Source organism: Budorcas taxicolor, chromosome 6, assembly GCF_023091745.1.
Source record: "Budorcas taxicolor isolate Tak-1 chromosome 6, Takin1.1, whole genome shotgun sequence".
Taxonomy (NCBI): Eukaryota; Metazoa; Chordata; class Mammalia; order Artiodactyla; family Bovidae; genus Budorcas; species Budorcas taxicolor.
In genome coordinates this window covers 87056598-87074823 of record NC_068915.1, presented here as the reverse complement: position 1 = coordinate 87074823, position 18226 = coordinate 87056598, and the positions used below count along the sequence as shown (strand labels likewise).

At 36.4% G+C, this 18226-nt stretch overlaps 1 protein-coding gene across 1 annotated transcript in view; it reads left to right on the top strand.

Annotated features, from left to right (window-relative positions):
* GC (GC vitamin D binding protein) overlaps positions 1-18105 on the top strand; it is a 37098-nt gene extending 18993 nt beyond the window's left edge. Inside the window, exons 4-12 of the mRNA XM_052642241.1 lie at positions 1160-1371; positions 4287-4419; positions 4717-4811; positions 7001-7130; positions 8507-8709; positions 9428-9557; positions 11437-11534; positions 13419-13551; positions 18073-18105. Coding sequence (XP_052498201.1) covers positions 1160-1371; positions 4287-4419; positions 4717-4811; positions 7001-7130; positions 8507-8709; positions 9428-9557; positions 11437-11534; positions 13419-13551; positions 18073-18105 — 1167 coding nt within the window. The remainder of the gene's footprint in view (positions 1-1159; positions 1372-4286; positions 4420-4716; positions 4812-7000; positions 7131-8506; positions 8710-9427; positions 9558-11436; positions 11535-13418; positions 13552-18072) is intronic.
* Positions 18106-18226: the final 121 nt, after the last annotated feature.

The following is an 18226-nucleotide window of genomic DNA, read 5'->3' as shown; positions in this document are numbered from 1 at the left end:
AGATGGGCTCCAAGATTGTTAGAGACAGATCATAAGAACAGAAATGGCATTGATGTTTTCTGGATTACATCTTCCTTCTCCTGTTGTTCAAAGCAATTTTCTTCTATAAATATGTTACTTTCTTTGTAAACTTTTCTTATTTGGAAGAAAGTAATAAAGGAAAAACAGGGAAGTTGCCAGGCAAAGAAATGGTGAAAGTTTCACTGTTCTGGTTTACAAAACTAGTATCACATTGGTTTCCTTCACTGACAGGAAAGATCTTTAGAAGTTTTGTCCTAAAGAGATAACTTATAAAGTAAATGTAAAGATGTCAAAGTCATTTTCCCATGTAAATCCTCAAATAATTTTTTCCGTGATGTCTATTTCTATTCCATGCATCAAATTATTCCAGATATCAAATTCTTCCCAGAAAGAACAGTTTGTTGCTCCAATTGTTTGGTGGTATTACCATGGGCTCAATCTGCCCACATGAATCAGTCTACCATTGTTGAGGCAGTAAATTAAGTTGTAGCACTGCTTCAACTATGATACACAGGAAAATAAACTTTGGGGCTTTGGGAAAAAACAGAACCTCAGGCCTCATCTTTGACCTACTGAATCAGAATTTCTGTGTTATGCAGCCCAGGCAGTTCCAATTTTTATACAGTCTGTGATATGATGCAAAAGTAGGTTCAAGAACCACTGTGTTCAAGAACTCAGATCAACGTTGAAGACCAAGGCAGTCAAGGAGTAAGAGTCTGTTCAAGTAACAAAGGGAAGGGAGGAGGGCAGAGAGAGGTCACCATTCTCAGCATAGTATTTAGAACAGAATGCAGATGGCAGATCATATCAGAATCAATGGAGCTTTTTAAAAGGACCTTCCTCATCTTCAGAGATGTCAATATCCCCAAGGAGAAACACTAAACTAGAGAATCCAACCTCTAAAGGCTGTAGTCACACATCGCCCACTCATTAAGGAAGGTTTTCTTTAGGTCCTACCCTGAGTCTTAACATAAGACACTGTACTTGCCTATAACTAGAATTATGCAACTTATCATAGACAACTTTGTTTCCAATGAGAGTTTTCAAATTTAGAGCTAAGGTGCTATACCAGGTGGAGAACTACAAGCCTAGAAATTGTATGTATGTGAGTTTACTTGTTTTTCCTTTCTCATCCTAGACTTCAGCATTGTCTGACAAGTCCTGTGAAAGCAACTCTCCATTCCCAGTGCACCCTGGGACTCCTGAGTGCTGCACCCACGAGGGCCTTGAAAAGAAGCTCTGCATGGCTGCCCTGAAGCACCAGCCACAAGAATTTCCAACTTACGTAGAGCCAACAAATGACGAGATCTGTGAGGCATTCAGGAACGATCCCAAGGGATTTGCTAATCGGTAAGCAGCTTTCATCACATGTAAAACTTCAGGGTAAAAAAAAACAAACATGTTTAAACTAACCCCCTACTCTGTACAGACACCTTTTATACCATACCACAACCCAGGCAATTTCCAATAACAGAAAATTGGCTGTTACCCAAGACAGCCCATCTTCGTCAGTGCTGATTATTATAAATGCCTTTTTCTCAGATGAAGATGAAAGCAACTTTCCCAAACCCACCTTCTGTTATCCTAGTTCTAGTATCTGAAGCAGAATCACCTGGAACGCCTCCATCCTTGTGACATTTTCAAATATTTAACAGCAGCTATTGTGATTACTCTTATGTTAGGGATCTTTGCATACTCCATCCAATAGGATTTTATTGCTGTGCACAAGTATTTAACTACAGGTAGAACATAAGACTTCCCTGGTGGCTCAGAGGGTAAAGCGTCTGCCTGCAGTACAGGAGACTCTGGGTTCAATCCCTAGGTTGGGAAGATCCCCTGGAGAAGGAAATGGCAACCCACTCCAGTACTCTTGACTGGAGAATCCCATGGATGGAGGAGCCTGGTGGACTACAGTCCACGGGGTCACAAAGAGTCAGACACGGCTGAGCAACTTCACTTTCACTTTCATTTTCAGAGCAGAAGAAATAAATAGCTTTTTCTCATTCCTACAGTACATCCCCAGAAACAGCTGTGAACAAGACACATATTGTACCCCATAAACAAACATATTGCATTTCTCTTCTCATTGTTTAATATTCTTGAGATTATATGTTGATTCTTTAGACTTAGAAGACCATAAAAATGAAAAATTGAAAATATTTATTTGTGATAATAGAATATACACACACACACACAGAAGTCAAAAGAAATGTCATTAAAACTGGCTTTAGAAATAAGTCAAGGTAATAATTTTATAAAAATTGGTTGGTTCGCCCATGCCTGTAAATTTTCAGAGAGGATTTTGCCCAGAATTTCAGAGTCTCCTTAGACCCTTAGGGGCTTACACTCCTAAAAATGAATTTCAACAAATAAACAAGCCAACACATAACAATTGTCTAAACTAAACAGATAATGAAAAGTAATTGCATTACATTCATTTTAGTTTGTTTCATTAACGTTAATAAGCAGCCACCCCAGGCCATGCATATGGTAGACGCTAAATGAATAAAGGGACAAATGACCTCTCTCAAGTAATCTACATGGAAATTTAGGAAAGATTTTTTAAATGAAAACATTGATTAAAAGTGACTAGTATATAATGCCGCAGGCACCTCCTTCCAGCTCTAGTTCTGGGGGAGACGCAGCCCAGAGACTACACTGCCTTACAGCGAGCTTCTGAGCGGGTTGTCCGCCCAGTCTTACTGCAGTGGTGCCGCCCGCACGTTCCAAAGCAGAGGCTGCAGCCACCACCCCAGCCTTGGTGTTTAGTGAACACAAGCCCCAGCCAGCCTGGAGTGTGCAACTTCTCGCCGAGCCGGCGAGTCCCAGGCATGAACCGCACTGACGGAGGGAGAATGGCAGCCTCTGGGGTGGAGAAGAGCAGCAAGAAGACCAAGAAGAAACTTGCTGCTGGAGAGGAAGCCAAATTGTTGACAGGTTTCACAGGTGTCATGAATAACATGCGGAAACAGAAACTACTGTTCGATGTGATCCTTAGGGTCCAGGAAAGAAGATACCTGCTCATCGTGTTGTCTTGCCGCATGCAGCCAGTCATTTTTTTTAACCTAAAGTTCACAACTAACCTGCTTGAATCAAAGTCCTTTGAAGTGGAACTCAAAGATGCTGAACCTGGCATTATTGAAGAACTTGTGGAATTCGCTTATACCGCTAGAATTTCTGTGAATAGCAACAAGGTTCGGTCCTTGTTAGATGCAGCAAACCAGCACCAGATTGAACCTGTGAAGAACATGTGTGTCGATTTTTTGAAAGAACAAATGGATGCTTCGGACTGTCTTGGCAGAGGGTCTAGACTGTCTTGAATTGAAAGCAGCTGCAGATGACTTTATTCATCAGCATTTTACTGATGTTTCTAAACCGGATGAATTTCTACAACTTGATGTCAAGCAAGTTACACATCTCCTCAACCAGGACCCTCTGTCAGAGCAGATGATCAGGTTTATATGCAACAGTCACGTGGTTGAAATATGATGAACCTAACCGCCAACCTTTTATGGCTGACATCCTTGTTAAAGTCAGGTTTCCTCTTCTATCAAAGAATTTAAGTTAAACAGTACAAGCTGAACCACTTATTCAAGACAATCCCGAATGTCTTAAGATGGTGATAAGTAAATTGCCTTAATATCCATTTATAACCTAATCATGTAGCCAATTTCTCATGGACTTAAAACCCTTCAGAACGGATCAGAATGGCAGCCAGGGAGAAATACTCGAGACTTGGCCTTTCTGGATAGTTAATCTGTTGGTGTTCTCAACTGTCTATCCAGAAGGAATTTAGCCTCATCCCTTATTTTATAGGAACATATGTGATAGAAGGTAAAAAATTATACTTTGTCTCATTTCATGTACAGTAACTTTCAGTTTATGTGTTTTGTTTCCTTTTTAAAATTCAAGTAGTGTACTGTGACCAGATTTTCTTTCTTGAAGAAAAAAAATTGGTTTGTTGTACCTGGAGCACATTTTTTTTTTTTTTTTGAGCTCATTTTTTGCCACATTCTTTTTTCATTTACTTAATTTTTCTTGATTTGCAGACTTGAATTCCAACCAGTCTGTAAAATATCACTTAATAAAGTCGTACAATTGAAAAAAGTGACTAGTATTATAACTTCTGCTCTATATCCCAGGTGCTTTTTAGATACTAAAACTATAAAGTAACATGCATCCTTTTTTTTCCATCAAAATACTTCTGAAAAAGTGAGTTGTTTCCCACAAATAGTTTCATTAATCCCACTATTTTTCCCCTACAGATTTATGTATGAATATTCCATTAATTATGGACAAGCTCCTCTGACACTTTTAGTCGGTTACACCAAGAGTTATCTCTCTATGGTAGGGTCCTGCTGTACTTCACCAAACCCAACAGCATGCTTTTTGAAAGAGGTAGGTGTCATTTTATCACATAGCTAATGTACTTTTTTCTTCTATTAATGCCATTCCTTTTAAATAATGTTAGAAAGATTCAGATTCTGGAATCTGAAAATATTTTTTAAATGCCTCTTTTTTATTTTGTTAATTGGAAAAACACATAAGCAACTCTGGGGGAAATGTTCCTTTGATCAGAATTCTGTTTTCTAGTCATTGAAAGGAGTCAGAATGTCCCTTTTTTCTGCTATTTCTGCACACTGCTTTCAATGGTATCCTGACTGTCTAATGAAATATTTCTCATTTATTTTCTAGAGACTTCAGCTTAAACATTTATCACTTCTCACCATTATGTCAAATAGAATCTGCTCACAATACGCTGCTTATGGGAAGGAGAAGTCAAGGCTCAGGTAAAAATAAAGCACAATCAGTATGTGTAGCTATTTCTGTACTATCAATCCATATCAGGATTCTCTAAGAAAATGTTTGCAATAGAAAATACAAATCATTGTGTTATCTTCCTACAATCCTTGAAAATAGTGCTCAGCTACTTTTTATTTTCTCTACACAGAACATGAACCAAAGGAACAAGACTATTATAAAACCTAATTTGCTTTTAATCAGCCTTTTCCATATACTCATCATAAGACTGGTAGACCACTAGAAATTATTTCCTCAATATTCATAATGCTGTATATTGCAAATACACACAAGCAAAAACAATCATTTTCTTATTCACCACCCATTACTTGCTTTGCCCATTTTTTCCTTGGGAAGAAAACTTCCTGAATTCCTTTTATATATCTCTTAAGTTCCATGAATTTGTTTTAATTATTTACTTTGTTCTAACCTTTCTTTGGTTTTTGTATGGCTTTGTTAATGTCACACTTTAATTTTGACAGTTTCTATGTTTACAATTCTCTCTTAGCTCATCAGACATCTATATTTGTCAGCTTTATATCTTTAATATTTACAGTCTCTTTAATTCTTCTTACTCTGATTCACAAATTCTTTCCTCTAATGATAATGAAATAATTCATGCTGGCACCAGATCTTAAGGTTCCTCCAAAGGGCATAGAAGCTACTTTCATGAGTCCTTTAAAGATAATCTTCCATTAGAACTACTGAAAAACTAAACTGTTTTCTCTTGAAATTCCCTTTAGTTTCTCTTTTGCATTTAGAGTATTAGGCATGTAGAGCACAGTAATTCATAGTATAAAACATTCTATAAAGATGTACATATATAAATGGCTTTATATATCTTAAATATATAACATAAATAATATATAAGATATAATTTATATATCATAAACTTATACTTGCATTAGTGTGTAGAAATTTACTCTGAAGAGCTGAGTGTGAACAAAAGTTTAGCTAAAAATATTGCTGTCACATTTTTTTAAATAGGAAAAACTTTCCTAATATGCCTAGAATAGAGCATGTTTAAATCAATTATAATGTATCCATATGAGAGAATGCCATAGTTAGAATTATATTTCAAAAGAATATTTAATGAAAACAAAACATCACTAAAAGAAATCAAAGCTACAATAGAAAAAATTCCATTCTTATGGATTAGAAGATTTAACTGTAAAAACAGCCACAATATCCAAAGCAATCTACAGATTCAATGCAATTTCTGTCAATACCCATTGGCTTTTTTCTTTTTTTTTTTTTTTGCTGAAATAAAAATGCACCCTAAAATTCTTATGGAATATCAAAGGACTTCAAAGATATTACAAAGTAACAGTAATAAAAAATACTATGGTACTGTTACATAAAAGCAAATATACTTAACATTACTGAATTATACAGTTAAAAATGGCTAAGATAGCCAATTTAATTTTTTGGTTTTTTGCCAAATTTTTAAAAGAAAGATATAGAACCTATTCCTGATATAGAAAGTGAATAAGGCAAATAGGTAAATAGTATAGCAGAGTAAAATCCCTAATAATATACCTTGTAAACCTTGTAATATACTTCAGGGTAATACACCAAAACATCAACATTAACCTGTGGTCTAGGGCTACAAGTCTTCATTATTTCTTTCATCCGTAGTTTCTAAATAAATTTATGAACAATTCTAAAGACTAGGAGGGGCACAAAACACAACATTGGCCTTATGAATAGATGTTAGAGATTTCTTATTACCATTTTAGGTCTAACATTTTAATTTTTTAAAATGTATGTATTTGGCTGTGCCAGCTCTTAGTTGTGGTGTGTAGCATCTTTTCATTGTGGCATGAAGCTCCTTGACCACAGATTGAACCCAGAACCACTGGGAGCACAGAGTCTTAGCCACTGGACCACGAGGGATGTCCCTAGATCTAACATCTTAAAGGCTTGCTTCAGCTACACAAATCTGGCCAGAAGAGAAGCTCTTTATCAGTACTGAAAACATGAAGAGATTCATTGGGAATGACTGAATTTTCAATAGTGACTTTTGCACAAAGGATCTGCTACATGACAGATATGCTCTATGCAAATGTTGAGGACAACAAAGTAAAACTTGGGTATTTACTTCTCCAGACTATGTTCATAATGCAACCAAGAAAACTGAGAATATAGGTAAACTAATCATTCATTTCTAACTGTTCAGCCATCTCATCAAATTTGCCCAGAAAGTGCCTACTGCACATCTGGAAGATGTTTTGCCACTTGCTGAAGATATTACAACAATCCTCTCCAAGTGTTGTGAGTCTGCCTCTGAGGACTGCATGCCCAAGGAGGTAAGAAAATCTTCATCATCGTGGACCACTTACTGAATGGCAGGCACTCTCCTAAGCTGCTTTCTAGATGCATCATCTCAGTGACTCCTCCTATGTATCCTATGAAATTTAAATACACTGTTAACTCAATTTTACAGATGAGGAAACAGAAGATTATCAAGGATTAATAAACTGAAGTCCTACAACTAGTAAGTGGCAAAGTCCACACAAAAGTCAAGATTCTGATTCCAAAGACAGAGCCCAGAGCATATCCACTAGCCATAGATGGTTACATTTAAATTAAACTTCAGTTCTTTGAAAACACTGGCCTCATTTCAAGTGCTCAGTATTGGACAATACAGATAGAGAATATTTCATCATCACCTGTTATTTCATTCATCATCTGTTCTATTAGACAACACTGAACTCATTATTAAAAGCTTCTAATGTTTTGTATTACTTGTTAAAATTTGATAGTCATCCAACTTTTTCACCATTTTTCATTTATATCATCCATTCAAGTATATACAAATTTGTACTGTTACTTTAGATAGAAGTCACTCCATGTCTGTGGACCTCTTTAGAAACAGATACTTTGACATCTGGTCTTTCTTTAAGGATACATCTCAGTGATAGGTGTTTCTCTATAACCTGACTTATAATGGCTAAGTGGGACTTTACTGTATATATCTACTGCATATACTGCATTTAGCTGCCTGGTGGTGGTGGTTTAGTCACTAAGTCATGTTTGACTCTTGAGACCCCATGGATTGTAGCCCTCCAGGCTTCCTCTGTCCATGGGATTTTCCAGGCAAGACTACTGAAGTGGCTTGCCATTTCCTTCTTCAGCGACATTTCCCTACCTAGATATACCATGTTTTAAACCAGTTCCCTTTTATTGGATTTAGGTTGTTTTGGTTTAACATGGTAAGCAGTGCTGCCCTTAATCATTCTTAGCTAAATCTTCCCTTCATTCATAATTATGTTCTGAGAGTAAATTCTTGGAAATCATACTGTTATACTTCAAGGCTTTTAGTACATACTGACAATGACTTCCCTACTGGCTCAGTGGTAAAGAATCTGCCTGCCAGTGCAGGAGGTGTGGGTTCAATCTCTGGTTGGGAAGATCCCCTGGAGGAGAAAATGGCAACCTACTCCAGTCTTCTTCACTGAAAAATCCCATGGACAGAAGAACCTAGCAGGCTACAGTCCGTAGGGTCACAAAAGAGTCAGACACAGCTATTGACCAACAATAACATATTGACAAATTGCACTCCATGAATAGTCTACCACTGTACCTTGTAAGAGCATTTATGCTGACTTTTTTAAGCTTTCCTTATTTTTAATGAGACTAACTAGGAAACTAAAAATGCACAAACTCACAATTTCTCTTGTAGCTTCCTGAATACACAGTAAAACTCTGTGACAACTTATCCACTAAAAATTCGAAATTTAAGGACTGTTGTCAAGAAAAAACACCCATGGACATATTTGTGTGCGCTTACTTCATGCCAGCTTCCCCAAACCCTAAATTGCCAGATGTCCAGTTGCCCACGAACAAAGATGTGTGTGATAAAGGAAACACCAACGTCCTGGATCAGTAAGTAGGGTCGATTTAACTTGACAGTATTGACATTCACTAGCATTCAGTGACAAAGGAAATTAAAATTGAAAGAGATGGTAAGCCTTCATCTGTTTTCCTCCATCTAAGAACTGAGATACACCACGGGCTACATACACTGATTTGCATATACTTCAAGTATGTGCATACTTAAGGCCTCAAAATATCTCAGTTTGAATTAACAGGTCCGAAAAATCAATTACTGGTATTAGAGACTAGAATTTAGACTGAACTTGGACTGAAACTCTCATCTACATTTGTCTAAATACTCATCGTTTTTATGAATGCATAAATATTGGGATGAGACAATGTAAGCGTTTACACAAATTACTTTCACAGAAAAGCTACTTAAGGTACCCACTTGATGCATTATATTGGATTTATTGTATTATGTTTGCACAAATGCAGTTCCATATATATCTGAAGTATTGATAGATCTGTTAATGCATAAATTTATAAACAAATGTATATTTGGTACATGTAGAATTTTAATTTAACTAGTCACAATAGCTTCAAAGCAACTATCAATAACTTGTATTTCAATGAGAATTTTAACTTAAAACATGCTGGAGTCATTTTTAGTTCAATCTTTTATTTTTAACTAAGCCAGGTAATAGATATTAAATTTCAGAACATGACGTGCATTCACAAATCTACCCATGTTAAAGAGTGTTATCTCCTTTCTCTCTTCTGCCAGGTATATATTTGAACTAAGCAGGAAGACTCAGATTCCAGAAGTATTCCTCAGTAAAATACTTGAGCCAACCCTGAAAAGCCTTGATGAATGCTGCCACTCTGAATCTTCTACTGCCTGTTTAAATGCAAAGGTACAATTTTCTATATTTACGTTAGTATAGCTCAATGGTTAACAAACCAAGTCTGGCCTGGTGCCTGTGATCTAAGAATGGTCTTACACTTTTAAATGGTTTAAAAATAGTATTTCATTATACATGAAAATTACATAAAACTCCAACTTCAGTGTTCATAAGGTTTCATTGTAACACAGCCCTGCTCATTGTTTACAGTTGCTTTTGTGCCATGTTAGCAGTCGATTAGTTATAGCAGAGACTGTATGACATTTACACAGCTTGAAATGTTTACAATCTGGCCTTATGTAGAAAATGTTATCTAATATCCAATGTAGATAATAGACATTCATAATTTTTTTATTTATTTTAATTGGAGGCTAATTACTTTACAATATTGTAGTGGTTTTTGCCATACATCAACATGAATCAGTCATGGGCGCACATGTGTTCCCCATCCAGAACCCCCCTCCCACCTCCCTCCCCATCCCATCCTTCAGGGTCATCCCAGTGCACCAGCCCTGAGCACCCTGTCTCATGCATCGAACCTGGACTGGCGATCCACTTCACATATGATAATATACACGTTTCAACACTACCCTCTCAAATCATCCCACCCTCACCTTCTCCCAGAGTCCAAAAGACTGTTCTTTATATCTGTGTCTCTTGCTGTCTTGTATATAGGGTCATCGTTACCGTCTTTCTAAATTCCATATATATGTGTCAATATACTATAGTGGTGTTTTTCTTTCTGACTTACTTCATTCTGTATAATAGGCTCCAGTTTCATCTACCTCATTAGAACTGATTCAAATGCATTCTTTTTAATGGCTGAGTAATATTCCATTGTGTGTATATATGTACCACAGCTTTTTTATCCATTCATGTGCCAATGGACATCTAGGTTACTTCCATGTCTTGGCTATTGTAAACAGTGCTGCGATGAACACTGGGGTACACGTGTCTCTTTCAATTCTGGTTTCCTCGGTGTGTATGCCCAGCAGTGGGATTGCTGGGTCATATGGCAGTTCTAGTTCCAATTTTTTAAAGAATCTCCACACTGTTCTCCATAGTGGCTGTACTAGTTTGCATTCCCACCAACAGCGTCAGAGGGTTCCTTTTTCTCCACACCCTCTCCAGCATTTATTATTTGTAGACTTTTTGATAGCAGCCATTCTGAATGGTGTGAAATGGTACCTCATTGTGGTCTTGATTTGCATTTCTGATAATGAATGATGTTGAGCATCTTTTCATGTGTTTGTTGGCCATCTGTATGTCTTCTTTGGAGAAATGTCTGTTTAGTTCTTTGGCCCATTTTCTGATTGGGTCATTTATTTTTCTGGAATTGAGCTGCAGGAGTTGCTTGTATATTTTTGAGATTAGTTCTTTGTCAGTTGCTTCATTTGCTTTTATTTTCTCCCATTCTGAAGGCTGTCTTTTCACCTTGCTTATAGTTTCCTTTGTTGTGCAGAAGCTTTTAATTTTAATTAGGTGCCATTTGTTTATTTTTGCCTTTATTTCCAATATTCTGGGAGGTGGGTCATAGAGGATCCTGCTGTGATTTATGTCAGAGAGTGTTTTGCCTGTGTTTTCCTCTAGGAGTTTTATAGTTTCTGGTCTTAAACGTCTAGATCTTTAATCCATTTTGAGTTTATTTTTGTGTACGGTGTTAGGAAGTATTCTATTTTCATTCTTTTACAAGTGGTTGACCAGTTTTTCCAGCACCACTTGTTAAAGAAATTGTCTTTTCTCCATTGTATATTCTTGCCTCCTTTGTCAAAGATAAGGTGTCCATAGGTTAGACACTAATATTGATACATTGCCCAGAATTCTAATTTAACATCTCTCTGAAGAATGTTTCAAGGCAAGTAACTGTTATATAATCATTATTTTCTTACAGGGCCCTCAATTGACAAGGGAATTATCATCTTTCATTCAAAAAGGACAAGAACTATGTGCTGATTATTCAGAAAACACATTTACTGAGTACAAGAAAAAGTAAGGGTCTTATTCTGGCTGATTCCTTCAAATTTATAAATAATAATAGCCTGGTATCGTGATTTGAAGCAGGGCTGAAGACTTAGGATGTGTCAAGTGAGCAGTGAAAAGAGGAGATGCAATTTAAGAGTTGTAAAGAATAGTCAATCTAATACCTATATAAGAAAAAACAGTTCTTTTCTGGGGGGATGTCATGTATATCAGATGAGAGGTCAGTTAGAACACAGTCACAGAAACATAAATTCCAAGATCCACAGGGACATGATTTAAAGAATATATAATTAATTCATATCAACACTCTTACCATAAAGTTATCTGTAGTTGTTGCTATACATAACAGAGAAACTAAAACTGCAGAAAAATATTATCTAACTTCATGGCATATTGTCTGATAAGACGATCCAAACTTTCAATCAAGTACGGCGTCATCCATTACCAGTATATATTCTCTAAAAACTGGAAATAGAAATGTTAGTCAATAAGGTACAATAGCCATTTTTCTCAAGTCAAAGGAGGAAGCATGTCTTTATAGATAGGTGTTAATACTAAAATAACAGGTCATAACAAAAGTTTTACTGGCTTCCTAGAAAATCTCTCTGTAAGATCATGCCATTCTCAATTTCATTAAGCAAATTTCTTAGATCCATTTCAAACCATCAACAACACAACCCTCAAACAAGCACAAATACAACCTCATAAAAAACCTTTGAAAGAATCCCAAAAGGAGGAAACCTTCAGTGACCCCTATGAAGACCGTAACAAAGTCTAAAAGAAAAATAAATGTGAAAGCCTTAAGTTCAAAATGGTTGTTTCTCATTTATCAGGAGATTATATAATTAATAAATTATGGAGGTGGTATAGAATATTACGGATAATACAAAATTGAGTCCCCTGCCAACAGTTTTGTTTTGAACTCTAGGGTTACATGGGACAATTCTGTGATAATGTATATAATCTCAGTACATTAAAAGTGTTAATGCAGTAGAATTGCTATTTGGGATTTTGAAGTAGAAAAGATTGAAACTATTGAGTCTAGATATTTAAAATCCCACACACCCTCTTTTTCTCCCTATCCTCTGAGTTGCATCTAGTCTGACTTCCTTGGGACCTACTATTTTCAATAACTTTTTAATAAGCAAGCTAATCCCCCTCACCCTTCTGTCCTTTCCCAGCATCCATTATGCTAATCCCAACTCTAGATAAATTTGGGTCTCCATTATGTCCCAATGCCCACTACTGGGCTGGCAAGTATCAATATTTCTTGGAAAAGTCATAAACCAGGCTGAGTTATCCATTATGAGAAGAGAGAGTTAATTTAAACTGGGAGGGACCATTCAAAATGGGAGGGAATCAAGAAAGTCAGATCCTAGCACCATCTTAAGTGGAGATGGAGAGTTCATAAAAAGCAGGGCTTAAAAAACACAAAGACCTTGCTGTGCCTTCCAGCATAGCTAGTTGAGTAGTAGGCAAACAGAAGAGATTATATATGAGAGAAAGTACATTAAGGTGACAAAGTCCTATATGGGAAGTACTTTTTGACGAGTTTGAAATCTAGAAATGGAGAGAAGATGAAAGATTAGGGAGAAGAGAGGAGGAAGTCATCCATGTGATTGATATAACTGAGTGAATGAAAGGGAAATAATAGGAATTCAAATTCAGCAGCAGGTTGTATGTTTACTTTTATGATCTAAAAAGACATAGATTTCACTTCCTAATCTTCAACTGAGACATCAAAAATCATTCCACAGATACTAAGTTTTCTTAAGGGTCACTATTTTCCCTTTTTGTTGTTGCTGTTGCAAAAGATCTGAAGTGGCTACCAATTGCACTGGACATGTTTATAGAATACATCTATTAGAACTTTACATAAAATTGGCCTTTCAGATTGGCAGAGCGACTAAGAGGAAAATTTTCTGATGCCACGGAGATGGATCTCCAAGAGCTGGTTGCCAAGCTCTCAGACTTTGCCTCCAAGTGCTGTTCTATAAACTCACCTCCTCTCTACTGCAGTTCAGAGGTAAGAAAATTTAATGTTCTACTTATCCCTGCATAGTATGAAGAACTGGTATGGTCAGAATTGCTCATTTGTTATTGATTGCCTGTCCTACTCATGGGAAATGTCTTGTTGGTCTTTTCAGACACAGGTATCCTGTTTGTTCATATCCTCCATTTGACTCTTTATTTTCCAGCAGTCATTTCAGAATGCTATATTACAAGTCAAAAAAGATAAGGAGGTCATTTCATTTCACTTTATGGCTAATTCAGAAGTAGTAATGACAATTCCAAGGATTTTCATGTTTCACCTGTTATATTTCTGGAATATAGAGGCAGGGTTAAGAACAGCTCTATGCCATGCTAAAACAGATTCTTCCTTGGCTCACCTTTCTAAAGTTCATGTATTCCTTTTGATTGGATTATACTATTGTTTATTTTGTAGTCTATTGGGAAGGAAATACTTATGGTCCATTTTGGACCCATCATTTTTGTATCTATACATAAAAATAATTTTACTATGGTGTTAAAGTTAATACTACTTATGCCAGGGATTTCAGGTCAATTAGAAGTCCTTTTCTATAAATTAAAGGATTTTTTTAAGAATTTATATGAATTTTTATGCAATTAAACCATGAAAACAAAAAGCCTGATTTAATTCTATGGATCAAGAAGATCCCCTGGAGAAGGGAATGGCTACTCACTCCAATATTCTTGCCTGGAGAATTCCGTGCACAGAGGAACCTGGCAAGTTACAGTCCATGGGGTGGCAGAGTCAGATACAACTGAGTGACTAACACTTTCACTTCATTTTTCTATTATTATTCTAGTAGAGCACATCTGAAGATACCTAAGAACTTAAGAACTTAATAAGAAATAAAACGTTTTTATGAAGAAAACTATAAAGGTCATTTAGTGTAATTTTTCACTCAGTTCATCCCTGCCAGAGGTCATTCGGCCTCCATTTAAATATCTGAAATTTGTTTTCTCCTAGAGGCAGCCTATTTCACTGCCCAGTAGCTTGATTTATGATAACATATTTTTTCTCTGAAACATGATATTCCCCTCATAATTTCTGCTAAGTCTGGTCTGGCTTTCTCTACCAACTAGAAAATGTATTTTCTTGGTTCTCTGATAGAGGTTCTTTTATATTTCAACTGGTTTTCTGAAACTTAGGGCTGTCAAAAGTTTTGTTTGTATTTAAGCCTTGGTTACACATTCTAATTCTTTTACATATTTTGGTGGTTTTATTTTTTATCATTCTGTGTGTGTGTGTGTGGTGTGTCTGTGTGTTAGTTGCTCAGCTGTGTCCGACTCTGTGCTACCCCGTGGACTGTAGCCCACTAGGCTCCTCTGTCCATGGAATCTTCCAGACAAGAACACCAGAGTGAGTTGCCATTTCCTCCCCCAGGGGATCTTTCCCACCTAGGGATCTAACTGGGTCTCCTTCAATGCAGGCAGATTTTTCACCATCTGAGCCTTTTTACCTTATCAATTTAACAAGCTGAGCTACATCACATTACTCATTTTTGTGCTCTATACCCTTGGAAATTATAATTTCTCCTCCAGTTTCAATGCATACCCTTCAAATCCCAAAACTATCTGTCAATCTTCCTAGTAATAATTTGTAAAGCCAGAATTCTGGAATGAAAAGGGTACAATAAAATAAAAAGAAGCCTATTCTTAAAATTCTGCTGAGAAACATATCATGTTCATCTTTCATTAAAGTTCAAAACAAGGTTCTAAAAAATGTGGATTATTAAGAAATTTTTATCATTACTGGCATTAAAACATCTATCATTAAGCAACTAAATCCAACAGTTTTTCTTCCTTTACTAACACCTGGCTTTGGGTAATATGGCAACTGAATTTAGGTTGCCTTTACCAGAAATTTTAAAAAGTCACCTTACCTAGAAGCTATTTTCTACCAGGAGAATTTGCTATGAGGGTCTCATTCAGTCATTAAGAAAAAAGAAAAAAGCCTAACTCCTTTTTTTTTTTTTAACATTCTCTCAAAAATACCACTTTGCTAACCAGTCCCCGTCCCTTTACCTGTTCATCCATACCCACTTTCCTTTTTGACCTTGTACAAGCAAATAGAGATGTATGCATGAAGCACATACTTCCTTCAAGCCTGTTCCTTTTCATTTCTTTAACTTGCTTTTCAGTATCTTTCATTATAATACATTGCCATTTTAAGACTTTATTTTCATATTTTCAACAACCATGGTGAGAACACAGTTTTGTGATGTTCTATTTTCTTGCTTTATAACCAGTAAATTTATAGCAGTGCTGCTGCTGAGTAGCCAACCTTTCAGAAATTGCTAAAGGACAGTGAGATGAATGGAGCTGAGCTACTCACAGATAAATGATTATTTAGAGCCCTGAGACTCTCTGGTATTTCTGTTAGCCTTTTGATGGTCTCTACATTAATGTTAATATCATAGGTAGGTAAGTGAGCTTACCTCTGACTTCAAGTTAAGGCAAAATCTGTTAGAACAGACTTTAATTCTCAATGCTTAATGTAAGTATTTGTCCCACTCACCCTATAATTTGGACTATAGTTTATCATCAAATCTCCTTGTCCTATTTGATTGTTAAAATAGTAAAATTGATGCCAGGTTAGTAGTATCACTCTGAATTCCATTCATCCCAGTTCCTTGGACTCTTTTTTCATTATACTTTTCTGTTTCAACAATACCTTTTGAATGATTCTAATGTAAAGTTTTTTATCTCCTGATCTTAAATAAGGTAATTCAGACACTACTCCCTAGCTACTTTTCTTGCTCCTCCCCTTAAAGCCAAGATTCTTGAAAGAATAGTACACACTCTCATTCATCACACCTCCTATGAACTCCTCTACCCTTTGCAGTATGGCATCTGATGCTACTATACCACTGACAAAGTCACACTGAAAATTTCTTGGTAAGTCTAACAGTTTTTCAGTCCTTATCAGCCTTCTCTATAAAACACTTGATACCCACAATGATTTCTTTCTTCTTGCAACAATTGTCATCTTATCATATTTTACCTTTTTCTCCTATGGTCCTTCCCTTCTCATTCTCTTTAGTATTGTGTTCTTCTTCTACCTACAATTTAAACTTCTTTTCTTCCAGAGTTTTTTCCTTGATCTTCAATTTTCATGACATTACATTTTCCCTGAGCATTCTTGTCCATGGACATGTGTTTAATCTTCAAACCTCCACCTCCAGGCAGAATCTCTCCCCTCAGGACTAAGATTTTCATCCAAGGGCCCATGGGGGCTCTTATCCCACAAGAAATTCAAACTCAACATGCCCAAAGTCTTCCCCTAAAAAGCTCTTATTTCCCTACATTTATAAATACCATCACCATTCACCCATTGTCTAAAATAGAAACAGTAATCTTTGACTTCTACCTACATTCAACTCAGTTCCAAATCCTATGAATTCTAACTCTTCAATATCTCTCAGTAAATACCTTCTTCTATATTATCAGCACTTAGTGAGGACAATGAAAGATAGCATTTCTTGCACCATGCAAAGAGAATTATGATACAACTCTGCTGTCGTGTCTCGGAAAAGAAAAACAGACAAGGGGGAAACACACTTGCCTAATTATAAAGTAGAAGATGACTGGATAAAAACTCATACTTAATGGCTTCCCTGATGGCTCAGAGGGTAACGAATCTGCCTGCAATGCGGAAGACCTAGGTTTGATCCCTGGGTTGGGAAGATCCCCTGGAGGAGGGCATGCCAACCCACTCCAGTATTCTTGCCTGGAGAATCCCTATGGACAGTGGAGCCTAGTAGGCTATAGTCCATAGGGTCACAAAGAGTCAGACGCAACTGAGCAACTAAGCACAGCACAATTTAGGCAACATTTTACCTAGATTACAAGCTGCCCATTGGTCTCTCATCTCTAGTCTTCCTCCAGTGCCTCACACCCAATCCCATCTCTATAGTTAGGTCAAAATAACCTTGGTGATGCACAAAATGGTAAATACATTTTTAATTGCTCTCCATCACTTCTAAATTACATCCAATTTTTTTTCTAATCAAAAGAATTTGGACAATTGGTTTCTTCTCCAAACTGGTCATGACTTATTCTTATTGCTTTGGCTCTCCTAAACTACTTGCAGTTTCCTAAGTACATTAAGCTTGCTCTTACCTCAAAGCTTTTGCACCTACTAACTCAACCCAGATTGCCCTATTCACACACTATAACTGGCTCAATCCTTCCACAAGCTTCAGGATTCAAATTAAACATCAGCTCCCCTGGGAATCCTTCCCCGGCACCCAAGCTCATCTGCTATGACTTAATATTCTGTGCACACCCAATAATTAGCACCTATTAACTCATGTCATTGTTTCTTGTCTTTTTTCCTGGAATACTATAATATAAAACTAAATAAATATGAAGGATGGTCAATTAAAAATGCAATATAAAACTGTATTTTGACAAGAATCATTTCATATATGCAAGGTTCAAAAAATTTTTATTCCTTCTGAATGATGTTATCTTACAACAAAATACCCCATGATTTAAATAATATTTTTCATTTCAGATTGATGCTGAAATTAATACCCTACAGTCCTGATGCATGTGAACTGTCTTAAGTAAGTATAGTTTTTAAAGGCAGCAAAGAATCTAGCTTTGTTCTATGTATTTTTTTTTAAATCATAATAGGAAGGAGATTATTTGTTCAGATTATTTCTTCT